Here is a 17,989-nt window from a genome sequence, read left to right on the forward strand (position 1 = left end):
GCGCCACTTTTAAGACTCGAGCACTGAGAACATTGTTTGTGCACATAGTTAAGGTTGAACAGATGCTCAGCGGTGGTGACGTTAAAGTCATGTGACCGTGATGTCATCTGTTTATAGCCTAACATTAGCATTTTAGCGTTAGCATTGTGTGGAGGGAAAGAGGCGTCATTCAGGTTCATATTTTACCTTTATCCAAAAATGTGTGCTTCTGTGATTTGCATATTGCGATTTCAATCATATTTCCACTAATTGTGCAGACCTTGTTTTAATGTGCCCCTGTGTTAATGTATTCTCCATGATAACAGCCCGGCACTGATTCTTATTACTGGATCTTTTGAATCCATCCAGACTCGTCTGCGCTCGCCGGCTCCTCTCCTGCTGCTCACTGCTGACGTTTTGCTTTCGGGGGCAGAACATATTGCCGTGTGAATAAAAGGCCAGACTAGGGGAAAAAAAAAAAAAAAAACAACTTTCTCATAACAGAGCATGAATAATGGATTCAGAAATTAATAAGCTCTTCGTTCTGGGAAAACAAAACAAAGAGGGCGAGTGGGTTTGCTCAGCGCAGACATCATCAATAGATAATTCAGACTGAAGGTCGCTTCATCCAGCTGTTCTGTCAGAGCAAATATGACACCTGACGAAAGCTTAGTAAACAAGACTGGCCCTTATGTATATTTAACTGGATAATTTAAAGTGTTTGGTCACTTAACGCTAATCATACTTTTTTAAAAAAGCAATTATACAGATGGATTAATAAACAATATCTAAACTGGAGGAGGAAAGAAGCTGCTCTGTAGTCTGCTGATACGGCAGTTAATACCTCTGTAACCAATATTATTTCATGATGGATAAAACTGACATAACGTGACCTAAAGAATGACTTTTAACGGATATTTAAACTGGCTGGTTTGCATTTCAGTCGTGCTTGTTTTGGTCGTACTCACGTTGATGTTGCTCCTCGGACGGCGCAGTTCAAATCTCAGCTAAATCAAGCGTGTTCCTACAGAGCAACTTTATGTTGCTACTGTACGTTCGTTTCGGCTGCACTTCCTATTTCTAACTCGTCACAATGCTTAACACTAGATTAGGTTCAGGAAAGGGTTTATTTCAGCTGACATAAAAAACAGCAGGTCTCGACAAAAATGGCTGGAAATGCTGCCGTCGCCCGCATGGCATCCTCATAGCCTGAGGCGGATTTCTTGAGATAACAAGACAAATAATCACCTGAAAATGATTTGTTTTCTCAAGTTCATTACACAGATCAGTGCCGTGACTTTCAGGGAAGATCTGGAACTACGTGCACCTCCGTGATCAGCAGCTCTGGTCTCTGATGAACATGACTGATGAAGCGTTAAGAGGAAACAAACTCGAACAGTCGGGAAAATTTGTAGCACCATGAGCAACATTTAGCAGATGGAGCTGAACTCCATCAACTTGTTTACAGTGGAGCTCATAAACTCCATCTGCTCGCTGCTTCCAGAGAGCTCAGCCAAGAGTTTCACAAAATAAAAACTTCGCCATGAGAATTTTTCAACTGCCATTTCCTGTCGGTGAAGTTTTAACACAAAGTAACTGAGCCAAAAACACTGGATACATCCGCCCGGGTCATCGATCATGTTTCATAAAATCTTGTTGCTCTGATGTTTCTCACCTTTGGACAAATTGCTCTCGAATGAAATCTTCCTTTTTTTCCCCGAGCTGCCCGTCGATGTGACAAATGACCCGCTCTCTGTTCTTCTGTGAGCTTATTGACCGCTGTCTGGCTGCTGCACGTCTGCACTGTTGCAGAAAAACGGTAACGCCACCATTTCTGCACATTAACTCGTTGTTCTGAAGAACCAGAACCTGCAGTTCCTCGACTGGCCACTTGTGTAAAAGTGGTGGCGTTGCCCTTTAATAGGAATGTTTTCAAGCCTCCAGAATCAGGAGCTTTCTAATCCAGACAAACCTCGTACCGACTCTGACTCTGTTGCAAGTCAGAGCTGCTGCTGGATGAGTTTGGTCCAGGACTGGTGCATGATGGGAAATGAGAGGGTTGTTACTTATGAGTATTTACAGGAGCTGCCACAGTATTGCCTTGTTACTGTGGGAAAACTGCTGTGTTTCTGTGTGTGTGTGTGGTCACATGCATGTGCTCCCTCATCTGCACTTGTATATGATGTGTGTGTGTGTGTGTGTCTGTGTGTGTGTTTGTGCGTGTGTGTGGTTAGATACTTCAGCATCCCTCAAGAGAAAACTCATTTTCACAGCCTGTACATGGAGACATTAAAGAGCCGTAATGATATCTACCTTTGCAGCTCGAGTGTGTGTGTGTGTGTGTGTGTGTGTGTGTGTGTGTGTGTGTGTGTGTGTGTGTGTGTCCACCTGATGCCATTGGACACTAATGAGAGCAGAGTGTGTTACAGCCTCGGGGAGCAGCCTGGGGAAATCATTGGCTTTAAAACCACAACCAACACCAACTCCCTGATTCAACCTCCTCCTCCTCTTCCTCCTCCTCTTCTTCTTCTCCTCCTTCTGCCCCCTCCATCCTCCTCTGCTTCATCTACTGCATCTCATTTTCCCAATCTTTCCATTTTTCTCTCAATCTGTTCCACCTTCTGAAAAACTCCCTCCTTTAGACCTTTTCTTTATTCTTTTCTACCGAGTCTCAGATCTTTTCTCAGTTCTCCAATCCTTCCTTCCTTCCTTCCTTCCTTGCCTCCTTTCCTTGAAGATTATTTCTCTTTGCTTCCCCTACATCTTCTTCTTCCTCTCCAAATTCCAATGCTCCTCACTGCGACATGATAAATGCTGAAAACATTTGCAAAACATTTCTCTTGTATTGTACCTATTCTTCAGTCTTTGTGCCAACACGAGGTGTGTTGTGCTGCCAGAACTTCTTTTCCCTTCTCAGCACAGGAGAAAAGAGAAGTTGGCAGAGAACAGGACGACTGTCGCGAGGAACAGAAAACTTTCAAGATAAAGAGATTTTTTTTTTTTTTTTAGAAGGAAGCCTCCTTTTCATGCCCTTATCGCACTTCTCCTTACATCGGCTCTCTCCTTCAACCTCCGATCAGTTCTCTCTCCCTCGTTCTAACTTTTCTTCCCCCAACACCTTCTCCTTCCTCCCTTCTCTCTCTCTCTTTCTCCCTCCATCCTCTCCTCCTCCTCCATGTTGTGATCAGTCTGCAGCTTTGTTCTCCTGCGCGAACACAAAAACACTGCAGCTGGGAGCGTTACTGCTGTTGTTGTTCTTGTTGAGGACCAGAAAATGTTTCTGGTTGCTATGCGACACCAAGTTTGACAACAACAAGCGAGCTTTCCAATTAACATCAGGTTGGTCGTTAACGAAAACAGAGTCTGTGGACCTCAGAGGGTCCTTGATAGATTTTCAAGGGTTTCTAGAAAATAACAATCATTTCTGAGCCACCCTGTGGAGCCGGGCAGGTTTCTACTGCAGCTGGAATCAGACACACAAGAATACAAACGATTGTTTTCACGAGATGAAGTTAAAGTTCAAAGACTTTCTGTGCACAAAAAAGTCTTGTTCCTCTCAAACTGAGCACACAAAGTTATAAATCTGTTCACCTAATAAGTAAGTATATCAGACTGCAAGACTATTCCACGGGTGAGCTTTTGACTTTGGGTTTTATCACTCAACACAGAGCACCAGAGGGAGCGTGCAGTCGGCATGCTCGCTTCATCCTCTTGGCCTCACAACCCCCGACCACATGGAACCAGGTCAGAACAGGAACTTCTGCATCCGCACGGTCGTCTGACGGGCTGGCAACACTGAACACGTAACGTATGGCGACTGTTTGTGGAGCGGCTGCTGCAACGCTACACGCCATCTGTGTAATCAATGACTCGGGCTTCCCCGGACATGAGAGCAGTGTGTGAGTGTGTTTGTAACAAAGAGATCAGCTTATAATTTATGGTTTTTTTTTTACAGAAGGTGTCCTGTTATACAGGAGACGACTGGCCGGCTGTGACTCTGGGGTCTTGATCATTTCACGAACATCTTGTGGTCAGTTGCTCAGTAACTTTAGTCTGTAGATGTTAATTTATCTATCTTAGAAAATCTTGGTGAAAAGACAAATGGAGCTGTGCAGGGTCCAAAACTGAAGTCTGAAAAATCAAAGCTCACCTTTTCGTTTGGTGACTCACACCAGGAGCACTTTGGTGTTCAGGATCTCAGACATTTCAGCCGCTGTGTTATTCAGTGTCTTTCTCTCTCTATTATTACATTCAGTGGACTCATTTACTCTGACTTTACTTCTGTGTGATGTCACGATGCCTCGCTGCCGTTTAACGACAGCGTTCAGGGGATTTCTGCTCCCTAAATGAGCGTTTTTAATATCAAACGGTGTTGACTCTGCTTTAACAGCAAACAGCAGCAACGGCAAACACTGAGTCTCGCTAAAATATCAAAACACACCACTTGAAAAACAAAGGAAATCAGATTTAAAGGCCTGAATCTCTCTTCAGATGAGGTTCAGCACAAAACCCTCGAGCACCTCAACACAATCAAATACTCAAAAACCGCACTGAGAGGGCTGAGGGTACAAACAGGGAAAGTAACCAGAATTTGCAAAGTAAATAAATCAAAAGTTTGCTCTGTTCACTTTTGAAGAGTCTGATGAATCACTTGAAGTGACACTCATCCATCAGTCTGCAAACTTTCAGAATTAAAAATATGCTTCACGTTTAAGAGTGTGTGTCCTGAAGTGTCGGCTGATATTTCACCGCCAACAGAGCTTAAAATGTGACAAAGAAAACACATCACAATCAAGCAGAAAACAGCTCCGACGTGTCGAGACAATATTCTTCTTCTGACCCCGTCAAACCCTCCACAGCAGCAGCAGCAGCAGCAGCAGCCGTCGATGACAACCAGATGACGATTTATTGATTAATGTCCTCAGTGTGATGAAGCAATTTATCATCTAATATGCTCTTTATGAGTCTCTGGCTGCTGCCTCGTCTGACTCAGCCTTCTAATGAAGTTAAAGAAGTGAGGAGGCAACAAAAATGGAGTCTGCAGAGACTCTGTCATGCTTTCACTCTGCACTTCCTCTCCTCCTCTTCCTCCATATCGTGTCTCATGTTTATTAAATTCCTGTTGTCTTTTAATCTTTTCTGCTGTATTTTCCACTCCTGTCCACTGAACCATGCATGTCTTGTTCTGACCGACACAAACAGCAGCTGCAGCAGCTTCTTCTCTCGTATCTCCTGCAGTGGATTTATGGCACTAACACCAGCATGTTGCATTCCAGCAGCATCACAGATCACAATCTTTACTACAATCTGAGGCTGCAGTGGTTTCTGTGCATTGTGTCCAGGATCACTATCTTCTCTTGTAACATAGATGTATTAAAGATTAAATGATCAATCTGCTGAGAGAAGCTTTACATTTTAGATTTTGTTGTTTACAGTACACCTCCAGCAGCAGCTGTTTTCATCAGATAAGACCTGATAAACCCACAGTAAACTACCCGTGCAGCATTTTCCTTCAGGAGTTGGTGGAGACCAAAAAACAGAGCAAAAATGTCTGCATGTTTATAGTAGAACAATTGTTTTAAATAAAGAGCCAAACCACGAAACAACTACACTGGTTTTTAACGCACAGGTTCAAAATTAGTTCTCTGTATTGGCCAAAAGACAGAAGGAAGAAATTAAGCAAAGTTTTTGTGCTTGTATGTGTCGTAGATGTATTTTAGAAAGCCAGTTTAAAAAGCAAGACTTGCTACTTGTTGTGATTTACCTGCCAAAATCCAGTAAGCACCAACAATCACACCTGAACTTTAAATCTCACACCAGCAGTGACTGTCAGACTGACTGATCCGGTTATTGTCAGTAAAGTTTGTGTGTGTAAGAGCCACTAAAACTTCAATGACACCAATCTGCCGTGCAGCTTCGCATCCTCTCTGTGCTGTGATGATCTTTCGCTTCTTGTTATTCGCTGTCAGTAAAAGCTCATCTGGGACGCCGCTGATGGTTATGAGAATGTGCACGACTCGGGGCTGCTGCAGACATTCTCGCCATCGCTGCTATCTGTGCTCGTCTCCATACAAAGCATTTCCCCCCGCCGGACATTATCTCCGTTAGCATCTTATTCTTGCTTTCCGGTTCTCCTCGTTCTTCTCCTCCTCATGAATATTACAGCACGAGGCTGCGGAGAGCAACGTAAGAGTCTGACGGTTTGTGCTCAACACTCGGATGTCTGAATCATCCGCTGATGTAACGATGGCAGTGAGTCAGCTGTAAGTGTTTGCTTTACATTTCCAAAAAGCAGGTGTATAAACAGGTGCAATTACGCAGCTGTCGTCATGTGAGAGTGATTTTCACCTTTAGATTGACGACTGCGTGTTATTTCTGTATGTGCGGGGCGAGTTTTCTGACCTGCTGAGATTGTGAAAGCGCTTCCCGAACAGGAAAAGGTCAGAAAAATGCGTCATCATCAATAAAAAACAAAAACCCTCAGAACAAACCAGGTTTTCTTGCTCTCTAAAATAACAATGGATTCAAGCGTCAACCGGATGATCCTCTCTGGAGCAGCTCAAAATGTTGGTTTTGTAAGCTTTAAGTAGTTTATTTGGCTGCGGATGATTTAATTCTGTATAATCATAAACAGTGTTGAGAAGACGGTTGATTTCTCCCTTCTCACACACAAAATTAAATCCATACTGCTAATAACACTTGTTTTTGTGTATAAAAGCTCAGAAAAATACAACCAAGTGTCCAAAATCCAGAGTTATTAGTAAGTTACTGGATTCCCAGTGTCGCCTTGGATCACGTACCTAAGATGGCGATGACCTCGTCGTCCTGGATGACCTCCAGTGACCCCGACACGACGAAGCACAGGGTGTCGACGCTCTCGCCGGCGTGGAAGATCAGGTCTCCAGGGGCGCAGTGCGTCGTCTGAAACTCCACCGCCAGCGAGCGCAGGCAGCCGTCACTGGCCAATCGGAAGGCAGGATGTTCGTTAAACACCTGAGTGAGACGACAGGAACCAGGAAGTTGGTTTTAGTTGAAGTTTAGATCGTTTAGTTTAAACTTTACCTTTACTGCTACTTGACAAACTCTGCAGTTGCTACCTCAAAAGCCTTTTCATATTATTTGTCCTGGGGAAAATGTATTCGGACTGACCTCGATGTCAGTGGATTTCTGCCTGCTGGAATATATGTTTGACCATTAAAATCGTTTGTTTGAGCGGATGTCATACTTCCAGATACAAAAGGGGAGAAAAACTGATCAGTTTGTTCTCACAGAACCCGATACTGACAACAACAACCTCATGGATCCCACGAGGATAATTATGGATTCCCACTCTGCCTCCGATTGGTTGGCTTTGTTGGTTGTGTTCTTAATTCTTGACTCAAACTGTTAACTTGTGCATCAGATCCGGTGATGTCTGTCTTCTACTTGCTGCGTCGCATTTTGGCTTCCCTCTGATGTGAAAAGGCTTCAAGCCTCTATTATATCAACTCAAAATCAAAAATCATCAGAGTGAAATCACTGTTTCTAGTTGAAGTAGAAGACAGTTGCCTGACTGTAATGTTGTGACTACAGTTGGACTCCTCCACCTTGTTTTCTTCTCTGCAGAGGAAATTTGCTGATTTCCATTCAGACGTGCAAAATGAAAAACAGCTTCCACACAGCGAGATAATCCATCAGAGTCACAGTGAATCTTCATTCGGTCCGCTCCTTCTTTGGCTGAGATGAGCTGAGTGTTTTCATGACGGTGCTTCCTGTCAATCAGCCGGAGCTCTCAGGAAATAATCACCAGGAAATAATCCTTCAACAAACCGTGTCGCCTCACAAACTTCACTGTCTTTTCAGTGAGGACCTTTGTTCAGAGCAGACGGCAGCTGGCACCGTGTCAGTCGGCCATGAAGAGTCATGTTTATGAACGCTGCTGCTTTATGAGGCTTTACTTCAAAATGGAAGGAAAAAGAGTTTTGGGGGACTTTTACTTAAAGCAGCAATGCAATAATCATTATTTCTAGTTTTGAATTTGAGGGGAAATCAGCACATTTCTCACTGTTTACTAAACTTTACCAAACTTTTTTTAAGCAGGGGTGAAACATGGATTTGGTGGGACCACTTACTGTCTTCTCTGCTTAATGAGCTCCACATTTGCATGTTTTGGTTCTCAAAAAAAATTTTTTTTCATTCTAAGAAGTTTCTGAGACGGTTATGATTATTGTGGGGAAATTACGACTGCTGCGTCTTTTGGAAACATCAACTCATCGCTCGCCCTGAACCCTTTAAACAATCCTGTTAACTCTCTTTTAATACACTATATGATGTGTCACTGTGGCTGGTTGTTGCAGCACAGTTACACAAGTGTCCTGTTTTATTCAATGCCAGTTCAGCACTTTGAGTCTGCCAAAGTTTAGAGAGCCGTATCAGTCGCGTCGAGTGATTCCCAGGAGCTTCTCACCTCGCCTGCAGTAACTTATGTAATAACTTCACCGAGGACCGACTGGTACTCAGGGAAGTGAAATAACTGTCCTACTCCACAAATCTGAAAGTCAGTTTGGGTCGGTTTTGTTGCTGGTTCAGCTGTTTGAAGAACGTTACGGCACTTCGGGTCAGATATTTGCTTTTTGTGTCTTCATGAGGACGTTTTTATCTCAGGTTTAGGTGAGTAAGTGTGTGAAGCTGCACTTTCTATTAAAAGTGTTAGAAAGTAAGATTTTATACTCTCAGGTGATTTTATTATAACTTTGCAATAACATCATGGTTGTTGTCATCTACACAGTCGATGGTTGAAACCAAATGCACAGGATGTTAAAACTGAATTATTTTAGCAATTCATGTCCTCTTTCCTTTTTTTCTGTGTCTCGTGTCATTTTCTTCTACAAACGAAGCCTTACGTCATCAGAGGAATCTATAATCACATAAATGTCGACACAGAGACTTTAAAAGTGTCAAACTGTGAGCCGACAGCATTAATGTTGTTCACGGAGCCGAGACACAAAACTTGTTTCACCACAACTTTAGATACATGATACACACCTTCCTGTTGAGGTGGACGCAGATGTCAGCACGCATGTCCTTCGGACAGATGGACAAGACCTGGAAGACGGAGAGACAGAAAAGTCAGCGCTGAGAAAGAAACTCACAACTGTTACAGAAGACATTTCCTCATTCTCCTCCTCCCGCCAGGTTTCCCTCCGAGGATTCAACTCTGTAGAAATATTTACAAACTGTCTGATGGAGGCACGAAGATGTATTAGATGTCAGTTCTTTTTGTAAGGCTGTTTCTGGCTTCAGTAATCCTTCTTATCTCCAAAAGACTACTTTTTTTTGTCTACAGTCCAATCTTCAGGCGGGTCAGAGTCAGCTACAGTACAGCCGGGCCTGTCACATAACATATCACGGTCCTGGATGAATCTGTTGGAAGCTGGTCTAAAAATACAAACTCACAGACGGCAGGCTATAGTAAGACAAAACACAATTATTGTAAAAACAGACGGGGTGACCTCCATTAAAATCAATGCAAACCTGGTAAAAATCAAATCAATCAGTGCTGCTGCTGGTATCTGGAGGTCCTGTATATGAGACCATATATCCTCAGACCACTGAGAACTTTTGGGCCGAGCGGTACCGCGTTCAGATTAAGAAATCCAGAATTATCTTGGATTTTAGAGGTCTTGTACCGACTTTAATCGAGTGTTGGAAGAATGTTTTTTTGGTCAATTTGTCATCTTATTTCTGTTGAAAAAAAAGCAGGAATGGCGGCAGTCGACTGAGTTGCATCATGGGTAATGTAGGCTCCAGATTGTAAAAGGTACGCAGCGGAACTCCGACCTGTAAACGCACTTTAACGTGTTAAATTGGAGGAGTTGCCCTTTATTTTCAACATCCCTGATATGAATTTATAAATTCCTGACAGAGTTAAAGGTCGGGCTTCCATTCGATGGTCGTCCAGCGCCTTGATATTTAGACAAGTCCCGTGTCAGGTAAAGATCATCTGTAGGATCCGCCTCTTACCCACACTGCTTTGCAGCAGGTTAGCTTTCTGAGTATTTACTGCGGTTTAGAGATTCAGGCTGATTTGGTGGTGGCACTCATTATCTCCCCTCTGGATACGAGTGACTGCCAAAAGCCAAAACACTAAACTGTAATCGCTTTGTCCAGCTCATTACACAAATTCTGAAATCCAGCCTAATTAAACTGAAGCACTTAGGTACAACAGAAATCCTGCGTTGTTAACAGTGAACAGAATCGACCGAGGGGAAGACACTAAGTCGTCTGAAAGCCTCGGCAGCATCAAAACAAAACACCGCCGTCTTTGAAAGTCGCCTTTGCTCGATGTTAAAGTGCAGGATATTAGCAGCTCGGAGACGCTTCTGGGAGCGTGCTTGCATAAACAGCTGACTGTGTACCGCGTAATGGCTCCCAAAGTGACAAAAAAATACCCACTAATTGGCCCGAGCTCCGACTGTGAGGTATTTATACCGAGGGCAGCCTCGCCTCACGTCTCCTCAACGGTCTATAATTATCTCAACAAAAACTTTGAAAATGGGATTGATGGGGAGGAGGAGGAGGTTGTGATCTAAAGAGATAAAGAGAAAGAAAAGAGGAGGGTGTGAGGAAATCAAAGACGGACAAATATAATGAGGAGGTGCGACGAGGTAATGAATTAACCTCCTCGCCTTCCGTCAGCCGATGAAATTGACTTAAACGATCACAAACCTCCTCACAGCCATCTCAGGTCATGATCTTAAGACTGGCCGCATCCCAAAACTCAACATGAGCGCTGAAAATGAAATTGCCTTCCTAAATGTTCCTGCAGAGGTGACGACGGGAGCATAAAAATCAACAGAGGCAGAAATCAAACAGAACTTAAAGGAGAGGTCCGTCTCTGCCAAACCACCAGAGGTGATTTGTGACGGACTCTTAACTTTAAACGGCAGATTAATGTTTGATCACAATAACCGAATGTTTACTGCAGTTATTATAAATCACTGCATGTCCCTCCGGTGATATTAAATCTGTCAGATACAGGAAGAAGGAGGAGAGGAAGAGGAGATGGATCTGTTTATCTGACACAAACAAGTAAAAACTGTATTTTAATGTGTGTTTACTTCAGTAAGTTTCTTCTTTTTGTCATCACAGCCAAAATCTGAAGGCTGCTGGTGATGAGGAGATTCATAAATGGCTTCATTTCTGACGAGATGAACCATCTCAGTGGAGTAATTAGTCCGCATTACACTGTGAATGTGTGTTTTTAATCATTCATTCTTTCAGCAATACTTCCAGCAAGACGTTTCAAAATGTTGTCGTGGTTTTGGTTTTGATTCCTGTTTTATTTTGTAGCCGACATCCTTCAGGTGTCCTGTGTTACTTTGCACTTCCTGCCTTTGTCTGTTTTCCGACCATTTTTCTCAAAAGTCGATCATTCCTGCTGAAGCTGACATCGTCCGTGCATGCAATCTTTTTTTTTTAATCACCAGTTAATTATTCTATTATCTCCAGATTACAAAGCTCATTTTCTGGTGTTAACAGGTTAATTTATCTCATATTCATCTCATTATGTGGGGAAAACAAAAGGCAGATTTCTCAAGATAACGGGATCGTTTGTTCATTTTTTTTATGAGATTCCCGGGATGATTATGGATTATAAGTGTCTCCAGTTGTAGGCGGCTGAGTCGTCTTCTCTTCAACGATGGACTGATCTGAATGTTATCTCTAACACAAAGAGACATGAAGTTTCTATGCTTGACCTTGATTGAAGAACACTCTGAAGTGTTGATCAATAACAGAAACTCCTTGATGTGACATTCTCATCTTAAATCAGTCGCTGCAGTTGTCAAGACATCAGAGCACTCCTGATGTTTGATCAGAGCCGACAGCAGTGAGAGGAAACAACCTTTTGTTTCATTCGTGATAATGAGTCGATTATTTCTGTCTGTTCTCAAGATAACAACGTAATGAAGTCGTGATCTTGAGATAACGGCATTATAAAAATAATTGCTTGCGCGACAGTTCTGCATCAAGCCGAGACCGCAGCAGCTACAACATTTAGATCGTCAAGTGATTGTCGATTAAAGTGATCCAGCGGCAGTGTTCGAGCTCGGAGCGCTTCGGTTCAGTTCATGATAATCTGAACTGTGTGTCTGCAGAGTGGTTTGATGTCTTTGGGGGCTGCAGAGGGTCACAAGTTCAGCGCTCAGCGTGTGTTTGGGTAAATGAGGTCGTAACAGAGTGTGACTGCTGACTGGCTCTCAGGCATTCGGTTAGTTTTGTGTTTATTTTCTCCTTTGTGCATCTTCACACAGCCGCTGTTATTAAGATTCATTTACGGCTTCTTTTGTGTTTGTGGCACGGCCGTCTTGTTCCAGTGAGCGCAACAGACGTGATGCTTTTGCTCGGAGCAGTTAGATTGTGTTGAAAAAGCTTCTTTTTTTTTCAATCCCAGCCTCAATCACAGGACATACTACCGTCGTCTCAGCCCGACCTTTGACCTCACCTTCTCCGTGTCGATGCCTTTGGACATGGACCAGGTGGAGACGATGTAGTCCATCACGCGCTCGCTCAGCCCCTTGGGAACCTGGTAGAGCTTCAGGAAGTCCCGCACGTTGTTGAGCATCTCGTGGTAGCGGTTGGTGTTGGCGTACATCTGCTGGAAGATGGTGGTCACGTTTCCAAAGATGGTGGCGTAGAGCAGAGCTGGAGAGGACCACACACACACACACACACACACACACACACACACACACACACACACACACACACACACACACACACACACACACACACACACAGACGAGTTAGTCATTAACTGGTGTTTATGGGATTTTTCTTCCTCCCGTCTTCCTTTATTTCCTGGTTTAAATCTTTCTCTCATTTCTGTCTTTTTGTCGCCCCGTGAGGTGCTTTCACAACACACGGTTCATTAAAGCGTTTCATGAAAGTAATTATTTCTGACTGGAGGAGAATATCCACTAACACACACACAGGAGCCACAAATCCTAACACCAGCAGCCGCGTCGCTTTAATTTTTCTTCGGTCTTCTTTGTGAAGAGTAAATTTGTGAAAGCACATTGTCTCATGTGACCTGTTCAATTACTCTTGAAGCTCCTGAAGGACTTTAATGCTGAAAGTAAGTGCGGAGAAACACTGCAGGCAGCCGATCGTACAGGTGTATAGATCCACTGCACAACACAACAATAAAGGCTCATTTGTGTTTTACGTCAGATCTGCAAACAAAAACAGATGCAGCATGTTTTCCGAACATTTATGCATACGTAGCAGTACCCCAGGTAGTCTTCGGGGGGCAGTGTAGCCAGTACTTGAAGTGTCACATGACCACAAGACGAGGAAGGTTATTAAAATGTCAGAACTGTTTGAGGAGAGGTTACAGGATCTGGTGACATGTTTAAAACAGCTGGGAGGAAAAGTGGAGGACTACACAAGATGTCCCTCTGAGCGGCGCCCTCTTATCGATGTACTGCTTAACATCCATGCCAATGTGGAGGAGACATGGAAGTATGAAGGCAAACAGACGAGAGAAGCAACCACGTACAACTCGGGCTGGGTCAGTTTGTTTTCTTCTGTCCCAACCAACAGTCCAAAACCAAAGGTCTCTCCATGTATTCATGAATTATAAAGAAAAGCAGTAAATCCTCACATTTAAGAAGCCGATTGTTTGACATTTCTACTTGAAAAAAAGACTGAAACGATTATAAAAATAACTGGCACTTGGTCTTCTTTTAGAAAATAGCCGCCCACAAACTACACTGCGACTCTCCAGCAAACTCACTGTTATCAAAAAAGTACATAGCAACACCAGACACCACCAAGACATCACGACCCGCCAGGTAACACCTGAACGCCTCTTCAGCAACACCTCTGCAAGTCTAGTTCACGCAGCAAAACTTTTTCTGGTTTGCGTTACTGTACCAAGCACCTCGCAGCTCTCCGTGCCTCTCTTTACATTATAAATTTTGTTAATGAGCTCAGATTTGAAGCATTTCAAGGCAGGACGTCTTCATGCAGCTGATCTGAACAGGTAAAGAGGTGAGAGGAGTGAGGAAACAGACATGGCTGACGTCTCCTGCAGGATGACAAGCTGTCTTAACGGCAGCTTACACCGCTGAGGAGGTGTTCAAGAGGAGGAGTGGGAGTTTCACCCCCCGTCCAGCGTAAAGCCGCCGTGCGTCGCTGCTGTCAGCCGGTTCTGTACTCCACTGTTTCCATAGACACCTCACTGAAAATAGTTCCTCCTCCTCCTCCTCCTCCTCCTCCTCCTCCCAGACAATAAAAATGACAAAAGGATATGGAGAAGAAAATGACAAGTTAAGTGAAAAATGGGGCTGGGTGGGCGGAGAGGAGCTGCTGACGACGGCACACGAGCCACGAAATAAGAGAGGCTGGGAAAGAGTGCAAGTTCTGAACGGCAACAAAGAAAGTGAGAGAGGAAAAAAAATGTTGGACAAACAACATCTGTAAGTGACTGTGTGTTTCAGATAAGGTGTGTGTATGTAAATGAGAACGAGTAAAAGAAAGAAACAGGAAGACTTGTGTGTTTTTATTCTCAAAGAACCGAGAGAGTCAGAAATACAAAGAAAGGGATTCAAAGACACGGAGAGAAAGCGGCAGAGAGGTGTGTCAGCAGCGAGATAAACACTGTTCCAGTTTGGTTCTCGTAGACTAGGCAGCCTTCCAGGACCCTCCAGGACCTCTCCAGGACCCTGTCAGCTGGGGCAGACCAACACTGCTGAGCTGGAACTGAACGGAGAAGCTCAGAGGCGGCTCCGCCACATGTTGGACTGCTAATTGGGCGACACTGCGGCTCAGCAGTCGGCCGATATCACCTCAGCACGAACAACGACCGAGGTTTGACCCCCCGTCGAGCTGAAACGAACTCTCAGTGTTTTCCAGGATTTGAAGTGGTTGATTCAGACTCCAGTTTAGTTCATTTATCGAGGGGAGAAACACACAAAGACACCCGGAACTGCGAGCTGCAGTCCGCTAACAAGACGCGTCTGGATCTCCGGAGTGTGATGGTTTTAAATCGAAGCTGGAGGAAATTATTGTGAAGAAAACTGAACTAGACTTCCACAGAGGTCAGCTGTGTTACAGTAGACGGAAAGCTAATTAGCGGCATTTGCATCTGCAAGCTGTAAACAATGTCAAAGCAGCTTGAGACAAACAACAGAACTGACCTCCAGAACTCGACCCTCCTTTACAGAAACAGTATTTGCAGACGGAGCGTTTAAAGTTGAGCAAACATCATAAAAGGACGACGCTCACCTGAAGATAATGGTTTCCAAGTTCATCACCTCCTCCTTCAGTGAGTCAGCCCAGCAACAACCAAGCGAAGGCCCGTTTGTCTTTGCAGCGTATTTGGCTTTTCTTTTCAGAACGGCGTAACCACTGATGCTCTTTTTCACGCGACCACGTGGTGAATTAGACAGAGAGGGACTCAACCATCCTGGAAAACCAAGAAAACTGGCCGACAGAATCGATAACAGCTGAGAGAGAAAAAGCCTATTCTGCAAGAGCAGATCAGCCGGACGCTGAATGTGGCTGGTAGATGCTCCGTCCCAGTGTTTTATTTCGTGGTGCTAAACCAAACTCAGATCTTTCAGACAAAAGTGACTTATTTCTATTTCACCGATTGATTCTGTCCATGTCGACCAACATGTTAACGTTTCTCCGCCGAGGCAAAGACAGAATCAACCTGTTGCATATAATCGTACAGAATGACGCGTGATTTATTCTAATAAATAAACTTGGTAGATTAAAAAAAAAAAAAAAACACAGTAACATCTAATCAGAACTGCTGCTGCTCGGTTATCTGATCCTGACTGGATCTTTATTAACACCAACATCTTTCTGCATCAGTCTATAAACAACACGTCTCTGGTCCCATGAAGAGTTTCGACGGTTCAATCAAAGGAGCCGACTGCAGTTTACAGCTGTCACTTCAATACTATATTTGAGATGTGATGTGTCCCCCCGTGGCTCTATTTATTTAAATCTGTCTCTGTTTCCAGCCCTCTGGTGGCTGCTGGGAGGGGGAGCGGTGTGATGGTCAGGACGGGGAGCAGATGAAGAGCTTTACTCCCGTCGTGTTCATGAGCTGACGGAGCAGCCGGGGGGACGACGACCAGGCTGTCAAAGCGAGGCTCCGATCAACTGGAGGGAGTCTTTGCAGCAAGTTTGTCTCCAAATTGACTGCGACACCGACGGGGGGAAACATATCTGAACCATCATTTGGTCTATTTTGGCCTCGTGGCGCCGCGCTGATCTCATCGCCAGCTTTATTTTTCTCATATTGTTGCTAAGCAGTCATTAGCGCTGCGTTCCCGTTACAGCGCCGAGACCACCTGAACGTCACACACACGTGGGCGGGTCGCTGACGTCTGTTCGGATCATGAGTGGGTTTCTGTTTTTCATGATAACGACCCCATTTAAATTAATTGTGCATCGCTTCATGTTTGCCACCGAACACACCTCGTCGTTGAGAATAGTTCCTGACTCACACGAGTTCAGTCAGATCCGCAGCAGATTCATCGGCGACGGAACAAAGCAAAGCACAACTTAATTCATGAGATCTGGAAATTATTTATCGCATTACGTATTTTGAGGTATATGTCGTACATTTTTTAAAACCATTCTGCAGTTCTTCTTATTTGTGGCATCGTTTTGAAAATCTGTGTGTGTGTGTGTGTGTGTGTGTGTGTGTGTGTGTGTGTCTGGTTGATGGGTAATTTAAAGGTGCGATAACGCAGATGTCACCAGATAAAGAAACTGGAATAACGAAAGAAAATAAAAGAAATCTGCCTCAAATACTCTTCTGATCCTTTTCAGCTCCTCTCAGTTTAAAGACGACAGTCAGGGAAGTTTCTCCGTGATTCACTGAGCTATACTCTCATCATAAGTGTCTCCTAAAGGCCAGCTGTCAAAAAATAAGCCGCTGCCGGGTGATGAAATACTTCCCCGGTAAGATAAAAACTATATATTGATAAAATGGTGATGAAGCCAAAAACAAAAGGATCATTTATATCAGACTTGATCAGGAAACGATCAGAGTCCACCAGACGATCTGCCGGAGGAGCTCAGAGTGAACGATGGTGAGAGACGGAGATCTGTCCGTCCAGGAGGAGTGATGAAGACACAGTGTCAGCGCCTGGAGCCCAGCAAGAATCCATCAGAACTCTCTGACATGAAGCGACAGCCAGCACACACACACACACACACACACACGCACGGTACAGTAAAACTCACACACACACTCAGACGCAAACACAGAGGCCATCTTTGAAACAATCAGCTTATTTGGAGACGCAGATATCGATTTTAATATCATATCTGTGTGTTCAAGAAGTAGAGAAGTAATCCATCTTCATTAGTAAAGCTCATACCTTGATAATAGATCGTTTAAATCAAGATACACTTGAATCAGAATCAGTTTTTGAAACCAAGCCTGAGATTCAGCAGTCGTGTTTTGCTCTTGAACTCCTTGTAAAATCACAAATCGTGTTAAATTGGAATCTGACATCTGATTAGTTTCCTTCCAGTGGACGGAGTTTGTCTTTTGTGTCCGGCCTCTGTAGATGAAACCCATGAACGCACCTCCGTGACTCAAACAAACCAAAAATAGCATCACAAAGTGAAAACAAAGCAGCGGGGGAGGAGGCGGCGGCTCTGTAGAGTAGCCACCTCCATCACGAGCCACCGAGCCCGGTCCATTTGCTGCTCAGTGAGCCGAGCCGGCGTCCGGGCTGCATCACAACACATTACACGGTGACAGGACCTCGCCGTCCGCCAGCCAAACACCCAGAGAGCTGCATCAGACGCCAGCAACAACAAAAAAAGCTACTGTATAAATCTGTTTTGACAAGCAGTAATTGTGCATCAGGAGCTCTCTGGGTGAGTAAAACACTGAGGATGATTGTCTCTAAATAAATATTGACTAAAAATGTGCAGAGGCATCGTGGTGTTCGTCACAGCCCGGCCCTCCTCCAGCCACAACAATCACGCTGGA

At 44.1% G+C, this 17,989-nt stretch overlaps 1 protein-coding gene across 10 annotated transcripts in view; it reads right to left on the reverse strand.

The window, feature by feature from the left end:
- The window catches only part of LOC119034352 (potassium voltage-gated channel subfamily H member 5-like), a 138,784-nt gene that overhangs the window by 29,855 nt on the left and 90,940 nt on the right, over nt 1-17,989 (reverse strand). For all 10 annotated transcript variants that reach the window (XR_005079545.1, XR_005079546.1, XM_037125275.1 and 7 more), the window contains 3 exons: nt 12,464-12,663; nt 9,004-9,063; nt 6,780-6,972 (listed from right to left, as the gene is read on the reverse strand). Coding sequence is in view for 8 of the 10 variants with exons in the window: in XM_037125275.1 (XP_036981170.1) it covers nt 6,780-6,972; nt 9,004-9,063; nt 12,464-12,663 (453 nt within the window). In the remaining 2 variants the exon portion in view is untranslated. The remainder of the gene's footprint in view (nt 1-6,779; nt 6,973-9,003; nt 9,064-12,463; nt 12,664-17,989) is intronic.

This window comes from Acanthopagrus latus, chromosome 16 (genome assembly GCF_904848185.1).
Source record: "Acanthopagrus latus isolate v.2019 chromosome 16, fAcaLat1.1, whole genome shotgun sequence".
NCBI classification, from domain to species: Eukaryota; Metazoa; Chordata; class Actinopteri; order Spariformes; family Sparidae; genus Acanthopagrus; species Acanthopagrus latus.